This window comes from Prionailurus viverrinus, chromosome A2, assembly GCF_022837055.1.
Source record: "Prionailurus viverrinus isolate Anna chromosome A2, UM_Priviv_1.0, whole genome shotgun sequence".
Lineage (NCBI taxonomy): Eukaryota > Metazoa > Chordata > Mammalia > Carnivora > Felidae > Prionailurus > Prionailurus viverrinus.
Window position 1 is genome coordinate 151,028,905 of NC_062562.1, and position 19,390 is coordinate 151,048,294.

General features: G+C 40.4%; 1 protein-coding gene across 9 annotated transcripts in view; it reads left to right on the forward strand.

The window, feature by feature from the left end:
* The window catches only part of CALD1 (caldesmon 1), a 211,158-nt gene that overhangs the window by 97,510 nt on the left and 94,258 nt on the right, over positions 1–19,390 (forward strand). For all 9 annotated transcript variants that reach the window (XM_047831711.1, XM_047831727.1, XM_047831703.1 and 6 more), the window contains one exon: positions 12,097–12,206. In XM_047831711.1, the coding sequence (XP_047687667.1) occupies positions 12,136–12,206 (71 nt within the window). In that variant the 5' untranslated portion in view covers positions 12,097–12,135. The remainder of the gene's footprint in view (positions 1–12,096; positions 12,207–19,390) is intronic.

Genomic DNA, 19,390 nt, shown 5'->3' on the forward strand with positions numbered 1-19,390 from the left:
TTGTCAAGCCACATCTGCCATTATAGCTGGCCAAGATTAATGTCATAGCACATGGCAATAGTTTAAGGTTTTTTTTTATCTTAAACAGTTAACTCATTCCTGGTGGTATTGAATCCATGACTTTAGTTTTATTAGCAATAAATTGTGGCCCACCAAGCTACCTGGCAAAGGCAGTACAAGGATCAGTGGTCAGAAAGATATTTTCAGTGCCCAGTGGGCATAGGATTTAATGTGCACATTCATTTGTCTAGTGGTCACTGTAGACCTTTCTTATGGTCAAGCAAAATGAACACTTCAGCTTGAGTGGGAACAAAGTAGATTCACTTGCTCCGTTTTTCTTTGGCTGCCTGTGTAGACAGGGGTTGAAATGGGAATGATTTGTGTGCTCCACCGGATCTCAAGAGAAAAGCTCATTCGTTTACAGGAGGTGCAATTCCGCAACAGTTTCTTGCTTTGTATACTTGAAAACAATCCCAAAGAAACAAAGTTGGATGCAGAAAAAATAGTGGGAGAAAAGAAAAATAATACTCTGAATTCTGAACAATTCTACTTTAATAGGTTGATCTGCCTGCCAGCTGGCCACAGTGTTGACTACTTGTAATATATACTTTTGGTAGGCTGCATGCAGTTCTTGGAACTGTTTATATTAGACGGCAGAAACTTAATTATTCTAAAATTGGCAGGACTTGCTTTGGTTACTTAATACAAAATTGCTTAGTCATCTTTATACAGAGTGTGGACAGCACTGTTTGAGTGTGAAAAACCGGGAAATGCAAGTATGCTCCAAAGAGACTAGATCAGGTAGAAAAACAAGAAGGTATCTTTTTTTCTTTAAGATGCTTAGCAGGTGGCCGCCACATGTTTTCATTTGACAAGCTAGGTGCCTGTTGAGTTGAAGTCCTTGATTACAAGCATTTTTCTGTTTTCCTTGTGGATTTTGTCCAAGGTAAAAAGCTGCTGCTGCTGCTTTTGCTTCTTAGATGGTGTTCTGCTCCTACATTCTGCAAAATACAGGTTTTTGAGCAAGAGCGTGAGGAACTGTAGGATCAGCTGTCAGAGCAGCTTTCTTGTTCTCAGAAACAAACGAGGATGTCCTTTCAAGCTGGTTGTCACAAAGATCCTCCCTATGACTCTTTTGGTTTGAAAACCTGTCTTCCCATACCTGAACTACTGCCTTCCCAATGCAGCATAGATTTATAGAGCTCCAGCTAGGAAGTAGGCTGGCAAAATGAGTTTCTTCGCGTGCTTTAGAGTTTGAGGTGGCGCCAGAGGTCTCCAGGTTTTCTCAGGAATGCCCGTGGCAACCGCACGCTCTTCCTGTGACCTGGGCTGAGGCTCCTGAGAGATGGTGAGAAAAGATAAAAGTCCGATAGCCAATGGGTAATGACACCAGGCTTGGGAGGGGTGGGTTCTCAAGCAAGCATCCAGTACAGTGCCTTATGTTTCTAATTACAGAGCATGGTTAGAGAGCAAAACCAGGCAACACTTTTTTTTAGACTGATGGAAGCATTTAAATCAGCTCTGAATGTCAGTATTTTCTAATTATGATGGAGGAGTGGCACGGAACCTCCAAAGGCCTTGGCAATTTGGAGTGTTTCAGCCCAACCCTGATTCTCTTCTTTTCTTATTCATCTTATGTCTTCTTTGTCCCTCCTTCTCTTTGAACATCCCAGAACTATTCCCTCAGTTACAAATGCCTAATACCCATCTTCTAAGACAAGGTTCTTTTCCACTAGAGGAAAACAACACACAATATAGCTACACACAATACACACAACACACAATATAGCTACAAATCACAATATAAAATAGAGCTCCATAGTGAACCACTACCACCCTCAAGGTAGTACTAAAAGCTCAGCTGGAGACATGGCCTTTTGATAATGTCTTAGCCAAGTTCCTCTGTTTACCAACTAAGTCTAATGAAAGAAATGCCCTAGAAGCCATTCCAATTCAACAAGTAGTCAGCCTTGCGAACTATAAAAAAAAAAAAAATAGTTAAGAGACTATTTGAGGGACCCCTCAGATACTACTTTGGAGGATCACAAAAATGAGTAATAACCTCAAGGAGGTTACAGTCTTCAGGAAGGACAGATACGTACTTAGCAATTAAAATGCAAGCTACAGACTAAATGCTCCAATAGAAATATAATATGGGTGTCCATACAAACACATTAGCGGTTCAGAGACCCTATAGTCTTATGCTAGTCTTAAGCCTATACTGTGAGTCATTTCTTACTTGAAGAAAAGTCCAGAAATCTCCAAACTAACAACTAGGGTGAAGTGCCATCTAAATGATGAAAGGAAAGAGGAAGCAGTTTAAGCCCTTTTCAATTTATTATTTAACTTCTGTGTAGATTTCTATGTTTAAGTTGTGCATCTATGGTGTCCGAGGGGTATAATGGATAATGTCCCTTGGTTTGGTTTCAAAGCTTTTCATCTTAGATTATAAACTCTTAGAGGATAGCCTCTAACTTGCTACATAATTCTAGAACACAATAAATGCATTTGAGGATCATGATGAATAAAAGTTGAAAAATTCACTAGGGAATAATTAGTCTCCATTAACACTAGCGTGTCCTTCATGCACAAGACTATTACCACTGGCAAAGCACATACCTTTGAATTGTCTCCAGCAGTGTAACTGGATTTATATCCTGCCATCTAAACTCTCTCACCTTGCTAATACCTTGTATCAACAAAGATAGCTGGCTAAGGCTCTGGATCTGGGTTTTGATCACTAAATTGGAAATGTTAGTTGGAAAACCAATCACAAAGAGTAGACTCATGGGTTGCCAATATTTTTATAGCTGAGTAGACCAGAAAGTCCAAAGGGTCATGCATAAGTAAAACTACTGTTGTGTAAAATATGATGATCTCTGTACCATGTTTACCATTGGTGAAGACCCATGACCTCTGATCTTCTGTTCCAAATAAACCACTCATGGTCCTTGTTACACAATTTGAGGTGTGATCTGTCTTCAGATGGTGTCCCAGCTTCTTTTGCCTGTGCTGAGCATTTAACTTACTCAATAGCAAGTGCTTAGTCACAGTGAGATTGTCTGATCCAAAGGCCTTCTGCAGGAGAACAGAGAGGTTATTCTAAGAGGATTAAAAGAATACATCCAGGCTTCCAAAAGCTGACCTGTGCCACACTCCGCATACCATTCCATCTTCTCTATGAAATTATAAGATCTCTCAAGTCCGAGATCATGTCTGACACACTGTAAGTGGGGCTCTCCAATAGAACTGTCTGTGGTGGTGAAGATGCTCTCTGCATTGTCTTATGTGGTAGCCACTGGACACATGCAGCCACAGAACACTGGAAACAGGGCTAGTGGAACTGAGAAATGGAATTCCTAATTTTCCTTAATTTTTTTAACAATCACAGAAATTCTTATGTTTATTTTATTTATTTTTTTAAGTTTATTTATTCAAGGTGGGGAGGGGCAGAGAGAGAGGGAGAGAGAATCCCAAGCAGGCTCCAGGCATGAACCTGTGAGATCGTGACCTGAGCCTAAGAGCCAGACTCTTTTTTTTTTTCTTAATTTTTTTTTTAACATTTATTTATTTTTGAGACAGAGGGAGACAGAGCATGAACGGGGGAGGGTCAGAGAGAGAGAGGGAGACACAGAATCCGAAACAGGCTCCAGGTTCTGAGCTGGCAGCTCAGAGCCGGACGCGGGGCTCGAACTCACGAACCGCAAGATCATGACCTGAGCCGAAGTCGGGCGCTTAACCGACTGAGCCACCCAGGCGCCCCAAGAGCCAGACTCTTAACCAACTGAGCCACCCAGGTGCCCCTGAATTTTATTTAATTTTAGTTAATTTACATTTAAATTGCCTCATGTGACTAGTGGCTACTGTATTGGACAGCATAGCTTTAGAATCTTAAAGACTATCTTTTCCTACAGCCCTAAATAGATGGCCATTTCACCTCTACCGGACTGTTTTCAGTAATAGGGGTTCACGCTTTCTCAGCAGCCCTACCTATTGCTGGAGAGTTCTGTTGGGGCAAGGACCCCACCCTTATACATCAGAATTAGCTTAGGTTATCACATTTATACATTCCTTTCAGCAAAGCTACGCGATTTTTGTTCTCACACAGACACAGTTTGGTGGAGAATTTCCATCTTTGCCATAGCATTCACACCTATGCCTTTTACTTCTCTCTAGGGACCAAGAGCAGAAGTGGCCACATACCTGTTCTGATTTGGTATTAGCCTGTGTCTTTCAGTGTAATTCTCCTTGAGTTTGCCAAGGAAAAGTATTTTAAACCCTAAGTAAGAAAAAAGGGCACAGAAGTAATTGGGTTTCAAATTTTCTCTTCTCCTCACTTTTCTCAGACTTCTCAGAATGGTGTAGAGATTATTCTAAACACCAGTGCTGGTTTTGCACTGATTGGCTGCTATTCAGGAGCTAGTGCCAAAGTTCTATACATCTCAGTCTTCTTTCTTTATATGGAGATGAACCTACTTTTCCTACCTAAGAATCAAACAATGATTGCCACAGGGTTTGAACAATCTCAAGTGCTCCAAATAAAGTGGCAGTGTTTGTGATAGCACTTTAAGATGCAACCTAGAATCCCTAAATGTGTTGTCTTCCCAAGCGTTAGAGTCAGTGTATATAAACACCAGCACTTGGTCAGTCTGAAATGCCCAAGCTGCCCATTCCTGCTAAGGTGAAAAGAGGCCACTCTCTTTCACAAAAGACATTGATTTTAGTTATGTGAAGCCTGTCAGGGTTTTGCAAATGGAGAAATACAAATAGAGGGAACGTAATGATAAAAGATGGAGCAGGAATGAAGAGAAAAAACAGGTCATAACCTGTTAGCCTGCTCATAGTACAGCTTCGTGTTCTGGATTCCACTGATCAGAGAAAAGAAACAGCTTGAGAGGGCAGAGCTCCTCAGGTTGATCCCATTCATTCTTATTTCTGTATTGCTGATCTTGACAAATGTGCCTTGGTGATTGCATGTGTTGTTTTTTTTTTTTCTTAAGTAGCACAGATTTTTGGAACAAGATGGTGAAGGTTGAGCTAAAGTTAAGTCCAAACTGTATGTTACAATCCATGTGTTTATTTGGTTTTTGAGTCCCAAATGAACCATTCTGTTCAGAAAAGAGCAAAGCAGGTTGATAAATTGAACTTTTTTAAAAAGGACAAAAGTTCATTTTCTACAGTCAGAAAGAAAACACTGCCAGATTTACTGTGTAACTACTGCAAATGTGGGTTTATATAACTTTTGAGATTCATATATAGTCTATTACAAAAGTCTTTAATTCACTTTGTAAACACTGATCAGTCAATAAAATACAGAGATGAATCAGCTTGAGTTACATTTTACATACTCAGAATGGTAAAATCTAGAGTAAAAATCCAATGGTTCAAATCAGCTACAATTCCTGAGTGCCTACCATGCCCAATGGGGAGACTTTTTTATACAGTGGTTATCTTTTCATTATTGGCCTTAAGAATGAAAATATATAGAAAATAAAATATCAATAAAATATTTAAATACTAGTTAGAACAGGGGCACCTGGTTGGTTCAGTCGGTTTAGCGTCCGACTTTAGCTCAGATCGTGATCTCGTGGTTCGTGAGTTCAAGCCTCAGGTTGGGCTGCCTGCTGACAGTGCAGAGCCTACTTCAGATCCTCTGTACCCTCCCCCCGCTCCATGTCCCTTACCCGCTCTCTCTCTCTCTCTCTCAAAAATAAATAAACACTAAAAAAAATTAAATACTAGTTAGAACAGTTGAGCTGTGGCAAGGCAGCACATTTATTCCCAAAATGAATGATAGGTGTTCAAGGAGGGAGATATCACTTCCAAGCTAGAGTCCTCAAGAAAACCATCATGAAGAAGTGAAATTTGAGTCTGACTCAATAGAGTCAGACTTCATGACTGAAGGATCCAGTCTGAACTGAAGACTCCAGAATTCATGACTGAATAGAATATGGACAATGAAAAGGATAGAGGAACTCATTCCAGATGGATGTGATGTATGAATTAAAAGTGCAGAAGTGGAAAATTCAATGACATGTTTGAGAAGCAATACAATATTTTTATCGAGGATGTCATGGGATGATGTGCTTGAAAGGAGGTTAATGCTTTCTAAATTAGAAGACTAGAAGAGAATTAGAAGACTAGATATCATTTAGACCTAGAAAGGAGGAATCATGGACATATCATGTTTGATATATCCGTCTTTGCTGGATTGGAGAGCAGGTATGGAACCATAGTATTATATAGAGTAGGATTAAACCTTGGACATCATCTAGTCCAAGCATCTCACTTCACAGAAAGGAGTAGTCCAGGTTCCTGAGTCCAGATCACTGTTTGCCAAGGGTCTGTAGAGAAGGGCAATTGAAGCATTGAGGTTAGTGAAGATAATTTGAAGAGCAGAAGTGAGGAATCTGCTGGAATATATTACACCCAGAAATCACTCCAGTACATGTAGGATGAAGAGAAGTATCACTGAGCCACAGTAGTCACCCAGCTGAAATTGACACAAACCCTCACAGACAACACATGGCTCCTGACTTTCTCCCACAAAGCCCTGAATCTTGAGAACAAAAGACAGAAAACAGATGATAGCTGTGATTCAAAGTTGAAAATGGGTATGATACACCTGGTAGAAGTTTAAAGAAGCAAGGAAGTCTAAAATACAAGTTCCAGGAGGACAGGGACCTTTTCAGTCTTGTTCATTGCTGTATCCCTAGTGTGTATAATAGAACACCACAGTAAATGCTCAGTAAATGTATATTGCGTCTTGATGGTGTAAATGTGTTTCCTGTTTTTTGTTTTTGTTTTTGTGGGGCTTCACTGAATTCATTTCACCATGATATTTATAGTGGGTAAATAATGATGACTAATCAGAAAGAATCTGCCTAATAATTGTTATGAGTGTTGAAACACTAGGGTTCCTTGAAATAAAAGAGAAAGTGTTATGTTGAGAATGAGGGTATAGTGGTCAGAAGAGGAAGGTTATGTAATAAGGAAGGTGCAATGCAAGAAAGAAATGCTAACATCACAGAAGTATGCAGTGATGGCTGTCCAGAATCTGAGCATCCTGGTATATGAATCTTACAAAGAAGTAACAATAAATTAATAGAGGCTTAATTACTATTTGCAAGGTTTAATTTAATTGGTATCTTTGAGACATGACAATTCTATCATTTAAGCCAAATGAACATACAATTGAAGAGGTATGGGTAACTTTTTTTTTTAATGCTTATTTATTTTTGAGAGAGAGAGAGAGAGACAGAATGTGGGTGGGGGAGGGGCAGAGAGAGAGGGAGACCCAGAATCTGAAGCAGGCTCCAGGCTCTGAGCTGTCAGCATAGAGCCCAACGTGGGGCTCAAACCCACAAACTGTGAGAACATGACCTGAGCCGAAGTCGGATGCTCAAATGACTGAGCCATCTATCCAGGCACCCCAGCATGGGTAACTTTTAAGATCACTTCTTATCTCAGTTGAATTTGATCCAATGAATTCAACCAGAGATCTTGACAATAGTCTTCTCAGAACTTTCCTGGGGCACTCTTGCTTATTTCCTGAAAGGGAAAACAATTCCTAGAGATAAATAGTGGATTAGTCCAAGAATATTATAGTGCTTAAGAGCAGGCACTTTGAAATTCTGTAAAATGGGGATTTTAATAGCTACTTCACAGGTTTATTGTGTGGATAAAATAATTTAACATATTTTTAAATAGCCCAGCAGAGCTATCAAGCCACAAAAAGACAAGGAGGAAACTTAAATGCACGTTGCTGAGTGAAAGACACCAGTGTAAAAAGGCTACATACTGTATGATTTCAACTGTATGACATTCTGGAAAAGGCAAAGCTATTGTAAAAACAGTAAAAGGATCAGTGGTTGCCAAGGGTTGGGGTAGAGGTGGGAGTGAGGGAAGTGTGAAAAGATGGAGAATAGGGGTTGTTCAGGGCAGGGAAACTATTCTGCTACTATAATGGTTAATACATGATATCATACACCTGGCAAAGCTCAGCGAGCATAACACCAAGTGTGAAACCTAATGTAATCTATGGACCGTAGCTAATAATGTATTGGTTCATCAGTTGTAACAAATGTGCCCCACGACCGCATGATGTTAATTAGGCTATATTAGTTTTCTAGGGCTGCCATAACAAAGTACCACAACCTGAGGGACTTAGAACAACAGAAACATTGTCTCACAGTTCTGGAAGCTAGAAGTCCAAAATGGAGGTGTCAGGAGGGCTTTCTCTGAGGACACTTAAAGAAGGATCTGTTTGGTCTCTCTCTCCCAGCTCTGGTAGCCTCAGGTGCTCCTTGCCCTCCACCTTCTCATGGCATTCTCCTTGTGTCTCCACATTATCTTCTCCTTGTGTATGTCTGTTCCTGTGTCCAGATTTTCCCTTTGTATAGGAACACCAGCCATCTTAGAATAGGGCCCTCTTTAATAGCCTCGTCTTGACTACATATACAAAGGCGCTATTTCTGAATAAGGTCACGTTCTGAGGGGTTAGGTCTTCAGTACAGTTTCTGCAGCGTGAGTACACGATTCAGTGCAAACATAGAAGAAACTGGGCAGGGGTGGAGGAAAGGGAGTATCTAGGAGCTCTGTCCTTTCTGTTCCTTTTAGTCTTTAAACTTGAAACTACTCTGAGAAATAACACCCATGAATTTCAAACAGAAACAGTAAGAGAAAAATAACCCAACGCACAGTACACGTTCAATAAGTGTTAGTTACTTTTGGAAGCTGCATTAACTTATCCAGTGTCCCTGACACAATAGATTTTGTTCTTGATGCATTCCAAGACCAGTAGCAGCATTACCAGAAGATGCCAAGGACTTTCCCCACACCCATTCACTATTCAGTCTGTGCTGATTTTAAGGTAGGTAGGACTTAGCTTTCTCTGTGGCTTCTCTCTCTAATAACTGAGGGTGGATTAGAAGCTATCCGTTCATAATGCTCATATCTCCTGCCCTTAACTGGATTTCGTGGTGTCATTACCAAAAGGAAGGGCTACATGCTAACCGATTAGGAATCTGTAACGCCCACTTACTACTTAATTACACCAGCATAGATGCGCCCTGTTTTAAGAAAATCTTGTATTGGGGAGTCCATATTGAAAAGACAGATGTGTCAGTCAGTAATGATTCATCTGCCTTTGTAAAGTGCTTTCCCCCTTTATGCAGAAGTCATGTCAAAGTTCTTTCAATAGCATGACCATGACCTCCTCCCCCCACCCCTGCACAGTTCCAAAGTTTAGATTTTTCATAAAGCTTTCAAGAATCCATCTGTCACATTCACAGGTACATACCTCCCTTAGCCTACATTTCTTTTTCAGGCTAACCTCCATTTGGGACCCTCTAGAGCTCCGTGGTTTCTAGAATCTCTTTGCCTTGACGTTTCGTCACTACATTGGTTGAGAGTTTGTTTCCTAACTGATGTTGCTGGAAGGGATTCAGCATGGACTGGGGGAAGGGGAGGAAATGAGAGATTAGGAGCTGGGAAGATGGAAGCTGCTGCTCCCAAAAACGGGGAAACACCCCTTACAGTTCCACCCAGACATGGCTCCCCTTAATAGGACAGGGGCAGAGAAGTTCAGAGGAGCACTGTGGTACAAGAGTGTGACGACTGAGGAGGACCTCCAGCCCCATCCTGGTGGGAGACCACCTGCGGACCATTTCCAGAAACATACACACCTTCCTTCCCCCGCACAGCCTCATACACCCCCAAGAGAGAGTCATACCACACCATACGCAGATGTGCGTTCTCCTCTCCCTCAGATACACTCTCCACATGTCCACAAAACACAACCCGGAAAGGCACTTGTCTGTGTAGATGCATCATAGAGCGACCCCCTCCCCCACGTCTAGTGCCCCAGCTGCATACTCCCCAGGATCCAGATGAGTAAATAAGGGGATAGATGGACTTTTTCTGTGGTTGGGAAAGAAAAAAAGGGCCCAAGTAAGTAATAAAAGGTGAGGAGTAGGTGGAGAGAATGGGTAGCAGAAAAAGAATTTACGTGGGGAGAGAGCCAGTGAGGATGGTCAGCCAAAGCGACCGCATGCTCTCAGTCCGTTCCACTTGCCTGTGAGTGTTTGTTCCAAGACCTTTCAGGCTCTGCCCACCATGTGCCTCTCCAGCCTGCTTGGGGATATTTACACCACTGCTTATTAGCACCTCCACCAGAGGTATAGGCTAAGAAACTCAGCCCGTTGTTACTGAAAAGCAGCCAGCATTACAACTTAGCTTGGATGAGGGAGGAGCTCAGGCTTTAGAGGATGCCTTTCAAGCTACTTGGATAAATTAAGGAAAGTGAAATTGTTTACTTAGAGACAGACCCCCCTCTCCCATTTCTGTTTGCTGTTGCTGTAGTTATTTGCAAAGTGGTTCATACACAACAAAAGCCTGTATTGAAGAAAGGGACGAGAAGAGTTTACTCTCTCACTGCACCTAGCATCCGGGTAACCAAAGTTTGGTCCCACTGGCCACGGGGCCGTTCTCACCCTGCACTGTCCTCAGAATGGGAGCCCACCCCCAGGTGAAAGACCCCCAGATGACCTCTCAGGGGGTGTTCAGATCACTTTTTTTTTTCATTCTGATAACTATGGAGAGATCAAGCCAGAAAATGTAGAGAAACTTGTGGTTGATGAAATAGTAAAGGAAAACTGATTCTTTTCTTCATAACTAGCAAAGTACTTAGAAAGTACTTTTGGTAAGAGTAAGATAGAAAAACACCTTAAAATTTTAAAACTCCCAATAAATACCAAAATTAGAGTTTCTACAAGATTTATATGCAGTATAAGTAATACCCTAAGGGATAAGAAAGGGGGAAAATGCAAACATTGTATAGTTTTATTTTTGTTGGCAGAGACTTTATTTTTGTTTTTGTGTGTTTTTTTAAGGGGAAAATGCTTGAAAATAAAAGAATCTGACAATTTATTTGAGAAGGTTTCTGAACTTGGCTTCAAAATCTAAGTTTTGCTTTTTGCCCCCACAAACAGAGATGCCATTCGGTGATGGCTTTAGGCTTTGCACAGCTCCTGATTTTCCTGCACAGGGCAAACTTCTTGTCTCATAAGCACAGAAAGGGCTGGAAAATATTTTTTGTGATCTGAGTGCAGCGGAGAGTCTAGGATTGCAGAGGAAGTGGAGGCCTCCCGCTCCACACAGGAAACAATCTTCAAGCAGGCCTTAAATGCCAGATTCCAGGCCGAGTTTAACTAACCACTGACAGCTCTGTAAACAAAGCAAGGACAAAAAGAGCCCGCTTCCCCTTTTCTGGTAGTCATTTTGGGTTTGGGGGCTGCAGGGGAATTCTGGAATACTTGGCTTCATGGCACAGAAGTGCAAGGGAAGTAGGCTTCGCAGTTGAAGAGCTGGAAAGGGAAGATCTTTCTGGGATCAAAAGCATCACGGAGGAGGTAGGAAAGGATAAAATGGTTGGGTTACAAAGAGCCGGGACTTTGGAGCTCTGAAAACGGCTTGATCATATGTAACCGCTTTTAAAAATGCTGCCGACCTCTGCTTATTCATGGTATTATTGCTGTGTTTTTTTTATCATTCTGATATTAATATTCTTTCAGATTATGCAGATTATGCCTTGATGCTTATATTATTTTATTTCTTTTATCTCTCTTTTCTCTCATTCCTGCATATTCCTTTTTGAGCCACTTTTCTTTTTTTTTCACTCTTTTTCTCTTTTCCTCTCTCTTTGTTCACTTTTTCGTAACTTTCATCTGTGGCTCAGCAAGTTACAAAGAACAAAATCACTTGGTAGCTGTGAAGTGATCCCACCAATATTTCAAATCTTCAAAATCCCTCTGTCTCCTGAGGTTTTTATTTTCATTTTTTAACTGTAATCCTGGGATCTTATTTATTTGTCTCTAATGGTTTCATGAATGAGACTGAATTTGTTTAGTGCATGAAAGGCTCAGCTTGGGAGTCAGAAATTGGTCACTGGCTACCTTGCCAGCCTTAAGGTGTTTTTCTTAAGAGTAAAGAAGAAAGGAGAGTATGAAAAAATGGTGGGGGACCAAAGGCTAAAGTGCTTCATGGGAAATGATACTTTGATTCATCTATGATCTCGATCTACCTCCTCTCTGTTAGGTCCAGATTCTCCGGTCTCCCTAGACCTGAAGCCACACCATGGATGATTTTGAACGTCGCAGAGAACTCAGGAGGCAAAAGCGGGAAGAGATGCGGCTTGAAGCAGAAAGGTAAGGTCCTAGGTTGAACACTATTTGTATTCTGTTATTAACAGTGCTGGTTTCAGGCTTCAAAGATCATCCCCCTGAAGGGCCAAATATATTGTACACTAAACCTTTTGCAAAAGTTGTGATGGAAAATTTTCCCATTATGACTCTAAATTATGCATAAAAAAAGAACACCAACATCAAGGAAAAAAGATTCTAGAGAAATCAAACAGTCGCATTAAATCAGAGCCTTTCATAGTGGAATTTTTAAGTGACAAAAGCAATGTGTGGATAAAAGTTTAAAAAGCAGTATAATGTTGAAAGGACAGGAAAAATGACAAATGCTGACAGTTGAAACCAACAAGGAAATGGGAGCCTTAGGTCTAAAAATACAAAGGCAGGGGCGCCTGGGTGGCTCAGTCGGTTAAGCATCTGACTTCGGCCCAGGTCATGATTTCACGGTTCGTGAGTTTGAGCCCCGCGTCAGGCTCTGTGCTGACAGCTCGGAGCCTGGAGCCTGCTTCAGATTCTGTGTCTCCCTCTCTCTGACCCTCCCCCCATTCATGCTCTGTCTCTCTGTGTCTCAAAAATAAATAAACTTTTAAAAATTTTAAAAAATACAAAGGCAATAAGTCCTAGATGGATCTTGTGACCAATTTTTATTCTGATTAGAAAAGTAGCCAAGTCCAGTAATCCATGTATTAGAGGTTAATAGTTAATGGAGTTTGTTACTGTGGATATTCTGAGTCTAGTTGGAAGCTGTCATGTTGTATGTCGTGGTGACTTCAAGGGCAGGTTGGGGAAATAAAGCAATGACATAGGAAGCATGGGGCATAAATGCATATCGTAAAATTTTAGGCCTTAGAGGGAAGGACAGTGGCGTTTAATGTGGCTTACATCAGACAGAGTAGGCATTCACAGGAAGAAAAGTGTTAAATAATGTTCTTATAATTAAATCGACGTTGCCTCACACAAATTCCAATGCACAGGTGAAAAGATGGTAGTAAGGTGATCCCTTAGTGATCCTGCAGTAGAAAATGGGAAACTTAACACCTATAACAAAAGTATTTGGTGCTGTAGGCTCTGTGTATGTGTATGGAGAACCCCAAAGAAGAAGGTAAAATTACTGCTTTGGATCAGTTTGGTCAGAGAAGGCTGCCATTCATGGAATGTCTATGTCCATAAATATGACACCATGAATGGTACCTGGGCTGTGTGGGTTCAAGTCCCTGCTCTTAGCCACTAATGAGCTGTGTGGCCATGAGTAAGTGACTTCTCTCTAAGCTACAGTTGCCATATTTGTAAAGTAGGCATAATGTCTGCAGAACTTGTGTGGTTGTTGTGGAGATTATTGAACTTCATAAATGGCCTAGTTGGTACCTGACACATAGCAGACTTCCATAAATGGTAGTAGTCGTTGTTGTTTTTATTTTTTAACCATTATCATTGTCTAAGCAAGTAAGGAACAGCAATGTAGCCATATAGATAGCCAGAACTAAACATCAGTGCCAAGGAAGGGCAGTCATCATCCTGTGGTGAAACTAGTCCGAAAAAGCTCCTTGGAAGTGGTAGTCCGTGGAGGATGCCGTAATAGTGATGAAGAGTAAAAGGAGAGCCATCTTGGCGAGAAAATGACACCAGGAAAAGCAGAGAGGTGGAAATAAGAATCCTGGTATAAGAGACCTATTGATTGCTTCACGAGGAATGAGCTGGACTCACACATCTTGGGTGTTTCTATTTCCCATGCAGGGCAATAGAGACTTAACAGGGGATGCTGTGTGTGATGAGATACGTTGGAGAGTGATCTACAGTGCACTAGAGTGTGGGAAGAGTTAGTATTGAACATATAGTAACGAGGCCCTGAATTGGGGCAGCAAATATGGAAATGAGGGCCAAATATGGGAGTCTTTATGGAGGGAAAATTAGCAGACCTTTCAGGAGAGGGAGAAACTCAAAGGCAATTCCAGAGAATTTAATTAAGTCTGTGGAGCTGGGAATCTCCCACAGTGTTCTAGATGGAGAAACTTGTTCCATTCTTGGGTGTACATGGTGGGGGGGGGGCTGTTTAATTTCAGGTAGAAACCACATCCAAATGGAGATTCTCTCTAGGCATTTGGAGGTAGAAATGGTCTATCTTTTTTCAGAAAGGGAAAGAAATTATTATTAGAGACTAAGTTTGGGCTCACCCAGTATGGTAGTACCAAAGCTGAAGGTGGATGGTTGTGATAGTGTCAAGAAAGCAAGTAAGTGTAAGATCATAAAAATGTAATAGAAACCATCAGAGGAGACAAAAATGTCAAGGAAATGGGGAGAACCAGGGAGAGTATCCGTGTGGAGTGGACATCACAACCTTCTAGGCAGTGTCCAGGCCCAGTAGGACGTACCTCTTACTCTTTCTAGTGATGTGTTATATGGCCTCAGATTCAACTGCAAGTTGATGAGATATCTTTACATGACAAATATTTATTAAGCACCAACCAAATTTCAGTGTCTGTGCTAGGGACAGGACAAGCAATGGTGAGATACAAATAGCCATGGCTTCTGCCTTTATGTCCCTCACGTCATGCTAGGAAACCAAAGTATAGCAAGGTCAAAACACAGACCAGGCTCAGAGTATGGGGCTAGAAGGACTCAGGAAAGAGAACAGGAAATTGAGCATCAGGCTAAATCAGTACCTTCAGTGTCTTTGCTTTCCAGGTGAACAGGAAGATGGGGAATCAATGTGAAGGGAGCAGTAGTACTGTATTGCTGTGGCTAGAGCCATACTGTAATTACAGTGAATAAACTCTTTCTTTAGAACCAGAATTTTGCTTAAGAACTTTCCACACACCTCCATGGTTTATTCCTTCCACTTTTCTGTTTTGTGTGGAAGAACATGTCTTCCTTTAAAGTCAATCACAAAAGGAATGTACTCAGTGAAGCTTAGTTAGGTACCCTTAATACTCTACAATAAATTTACACAAATTTATCCTACCTTTTAAATTTACATTTCTCTCTGTTAATTCTTTTAGAATACTATGTTTCATCTAATTCCCTTTCTTTCTTCCTTTCAATTTTTTTTTTTGAAAGGAGTATTTAAGGACCTCCTTACATTCGGACTGTTACCTTTTCACGTTTCAAGATGAACCTTCTAGTTCTGTTATTCTGGGGCATGTTAAGTAAGTCCGTGTTCACTCTTTCGGAGTTTGTAAAATCTGATCATTTATGGGAAAGGGAAGGTCAGGTTTTATGGTCCAGCCAACTTTGATGGTAAAGTTCAGGGTGTGTACAGGAAACAGATGGCCAGAACCAGAAATCAAGGGCCATCTAAAATCATGGTTTGATCTGAAGATAAAGGATGTAGAAGAGCCTGAGCAAATCCCTCTTCCTTTATCTTTAGACCTTGGCTTCCTCATCTGCAGCTGGAGTCAGTGTTTTCTCTGGGGACTTGGTGGTCATTTTTACTTTCCTTTGCCTTTGGTTTGTCTAACTTTTTAATAATAATCATATATTTACATAAAACAATAAGGCACTTTCCATTTTGGAAAATGTGACTCTATGGCCCTGGCCATAATACCCGGGGCCAGACTGGAGAAGACCTAACTTTCCTTTGGATTCAGGGAACTAAAAGAAAGAACTCAACCCAAATCAGGAGTGCCAGTGAAGTCAGTTAGCAAGAATTGAGTGGCCCCAAGGCTCAGAGCTGCAGATTCATTCATTCACACCTTCAACAAATTTTAATTGGGCATCTACTCTGTTCCAAGCCCTATTTTGGGCCCTGAGGATAGACCAACAGAATGACAGAATTGGGAAGAGTATGTCTACTGCTTTTCAACCTGTACAAAACCAAGTGATGATCAAGAAACTACGTATTTATATCCTCAAATATAATTTGTACCCTGATATTCATTGATACTTACTAAAGATGGCTTATGCGCTTTGTATGCTATACCCCTGCAGCCCATGTGGGAGAAGGGACAACAGAGACAAGAGAAAGTTTTGTTGATTTCCACTTCTTACACACAGAGGCTTTCCAAATAAAATACCCTGTTATTTCAGTTAGTTGTTATTGAGCTTGACTAGCAGGTGCAGTTCTACTTTGCAATGACAAATAATTTAAAACTCGCATTCTCACCAGATGTTACAACCACAAATTAAAACAAGCCAGATTCTTCTACATTTCATTCGTCAGAATACATTTAAAAGATTATTTAAAAAGCTAACCCTTGTGCCATGCTGGCTTTCAAGGGTTTGGGCTGGCGTATACTCATTGTATCACAGCTGCCCTGAGAACATCATACACCTCCCTCATTCTGCGGGTTCTAATCTCATCCATTTCAAGTCATCTGGCTTCCCATAACCTAGACTGTGAACCTAGTTAATCAAAAACCTCCTTCCCTTCTTCTCCTGCCCTTAACCTGTGCATTTTTTTTGTTATTCACCTTGCCCATGTCCTCCATTTGGCTGCCACTCTAGACTCCTTAAGATGAGGTCTTTAGATTTGGTAAAAGGAGGCACTTCATTTGGTCATCAAAAAAAATGTATTGACTATCGATAAAGTGCAAGATACTATACTGAATCATAGGGATGAGTGGTCACCAGTCTAGGCAGTGCCCCAACAGTCACAAAGCTCACATCCTAGGTGGATTAGTAACTTTAGAGCAATCTTGACCAAAAAGGAGAGGAAATAATTTCAATAGAATAAATTAAGCAAGTAACCATTGAAAACTCTAAATGCATTGTTTCTAAGTGTAAGATACTATTTGTACACATCTCAAATTAAACTGTATTTTTAAATCAATTACATATTTGAACAAATAATTAGTTTTGCTCTTTATTATTCTTCACCTGTATTATGAGAATAAAATATTAATGGGTATATTCTGTTCCCTTTCTTTATCTGTCTTTTATTTCACTACCTCTCTGCCTTTATCTATTTCTCAGTGCTTTGTAATGCATTTTCCCCTGGTCTATATGTATCTTTATTAACACTTGATTCCTTTGCCTCCATTTCTCCTCCCATCTGTGTACTAATCCATCTCACACTGGATTATTTATGCAGGTGCTTTTGTATCATCAGGGAATACATACATTTCAAGGGAGAAAATGTAGGGGAAGAGGAAATATTTTCAAAGGGGTCAAATCCAGCTCTCTTCCTATTCAAGTAGAAAGTAGAAGTGGAAAAGAATGCTAAGTCTTTTGTATGTATCTGGCAAAGATGGACTGATCACAGCACCAGCAGTAGGGGTGTCTGTCTGAATAGAACATGTGTATTGTACATGCATGAAGAAGCATGTGTCAGCAGTGAGAGACAGTAGAGCTAAGCAGTCAAGGGTGTGGGCTGTGCTGTCAGATCCCAGGTCTGCCACTTATTAGCTACATGACCTTACAGATTATTCGATATTTCTAACCTTGTTTTCTCCTCTATTAAATGCGGGAAATAGTAATATTCACCTCACAGGGTTTTTATGGGGAAACAAAGGGATAATACATGAAAACATTAACATAGTACTAATCATCTGGGTTTATTATATAATCATTTATTGAATTATTTCATTTATTGAATAACACTCAATAGATGAAAATAATAATTTTATTATTTAATTTTAATAAACATCACTATATAGTTTTCTAATTCGATTCTTTATAACACACAAAGAAATGAAGACATACTTTACACTTACCATAAAGCAAAATAAAAAATATGAAGATTTTCTTTCCATACTTCTGAGGCTACAAGAACCTTAGGCAAGATAAAGGGCAGGAATGTTACTTAGTGAAGAGTTTTGAGTGAATGTGATTGGTAACAAAGTCTGAGGAAAGACTGTGCTGTCTCAGCCAGAAGAATCAACACTGATTCAGGTTGAGCTCTTCTTTTACATGTGGCCAAAAGGATTTTGAGCTTGGGTGTATCTGCTAAGAAACCTGCGGTGATGTTCTCTCCATGAGATCTCCAGTCAGACACGCTTCCCAGTGCTGGGCTCGTTCTCACAACAAGCTGCTCCCCCACTTTTCAAGACATGAACTCATTACATTCCTGGCTCATGCTTTCCACATCCGACGTGAGCTTCTCTTTCAGATCAGAAGAAAAGCCCTTATTGTGGAGTGGCGTTATCAGATTCAGAGGCTCATAGACATAAATAAAAGGAATGAAAACACTCCTGCTGTTGTCATCGTTCATACATTTTTATGAGCCTCTGAAATATACTGATGATTAGACATTTGAAAGTAAATATTTTCACTACAGTAGAAAAACAAACAATTTTTAGAAATCCACCGAGTCTAAGTAGCTCCCTCCCAGAACTCTGTCACTAAAACATTTCTATGGGAGTTAACAGTGTGGCCAATCAATGGTTGTACAACATACATACACAAAGACACTTTTATTTACAACGCGTGGCATTGTGGCCTTGAAATTTTAAATCAAATCTTTCAAATGTAATTTTTTGTTATTCTGTAATCGGAAAATTTTTCCTCATTAGGAAGTTAAGTAAAATATTCCTTTCAAAATGTCTAAATTATTAGAGTAGCTAAATTTGCTCAAAACTGTCACTCAGAAAATCTCAGTTCTCTCAGAAAATCTATCACTCCAAGGAGCAAAACAAGTGTTAGGACCTGTATCTACATTTCTCCTTTAAGTTAAAAGGCTTTTTTCAAGTAATTTGTTTGGAAGAGATTTTAAACTACTTCTGTAAGGTTTTTGTATTTAACTTGATATGGTTTGAGATCAGCCCATCTGGAATGTAGAACCTGGACAAAATAAGATAGATATTTTTCACCTAAGAGATCTTTCCTTACTTATTTGTGTCCAGCAACATGAAGAATCAAAATATATATGCATATTCATATCATCCCTCTCTTATTCTCTCATTCTAAATAGACATGATTTATTCCTCTATTAAGTTGTAAGTGATTAAATTATAAAAGGCATCCTGGGACCAGTTTCCACTAACCAAACAGTTCTTCTGCTGCTAAGTATCCCACTTTAAGGTGGCCCGTGGAGCATCAAGAGTCTAGGATCTACCCAACATGACAGTCATTCAATAGAAATTGAAAATCTAGGAGCACCTGGGTGGCTTAGTTGGTTAAGTGTCCAACTCTTGATTTTGGTTCATGAGTTCAAGCCCCGTGTCAGGCTCTTCACTGACAGTGCAAAGTCTGCTTGGGATTCTCTCTCTCTCTCTCTCTCTCTCTCTCTCTCTCTCTCCTTCTCTCTCTCTCTCTCTCTG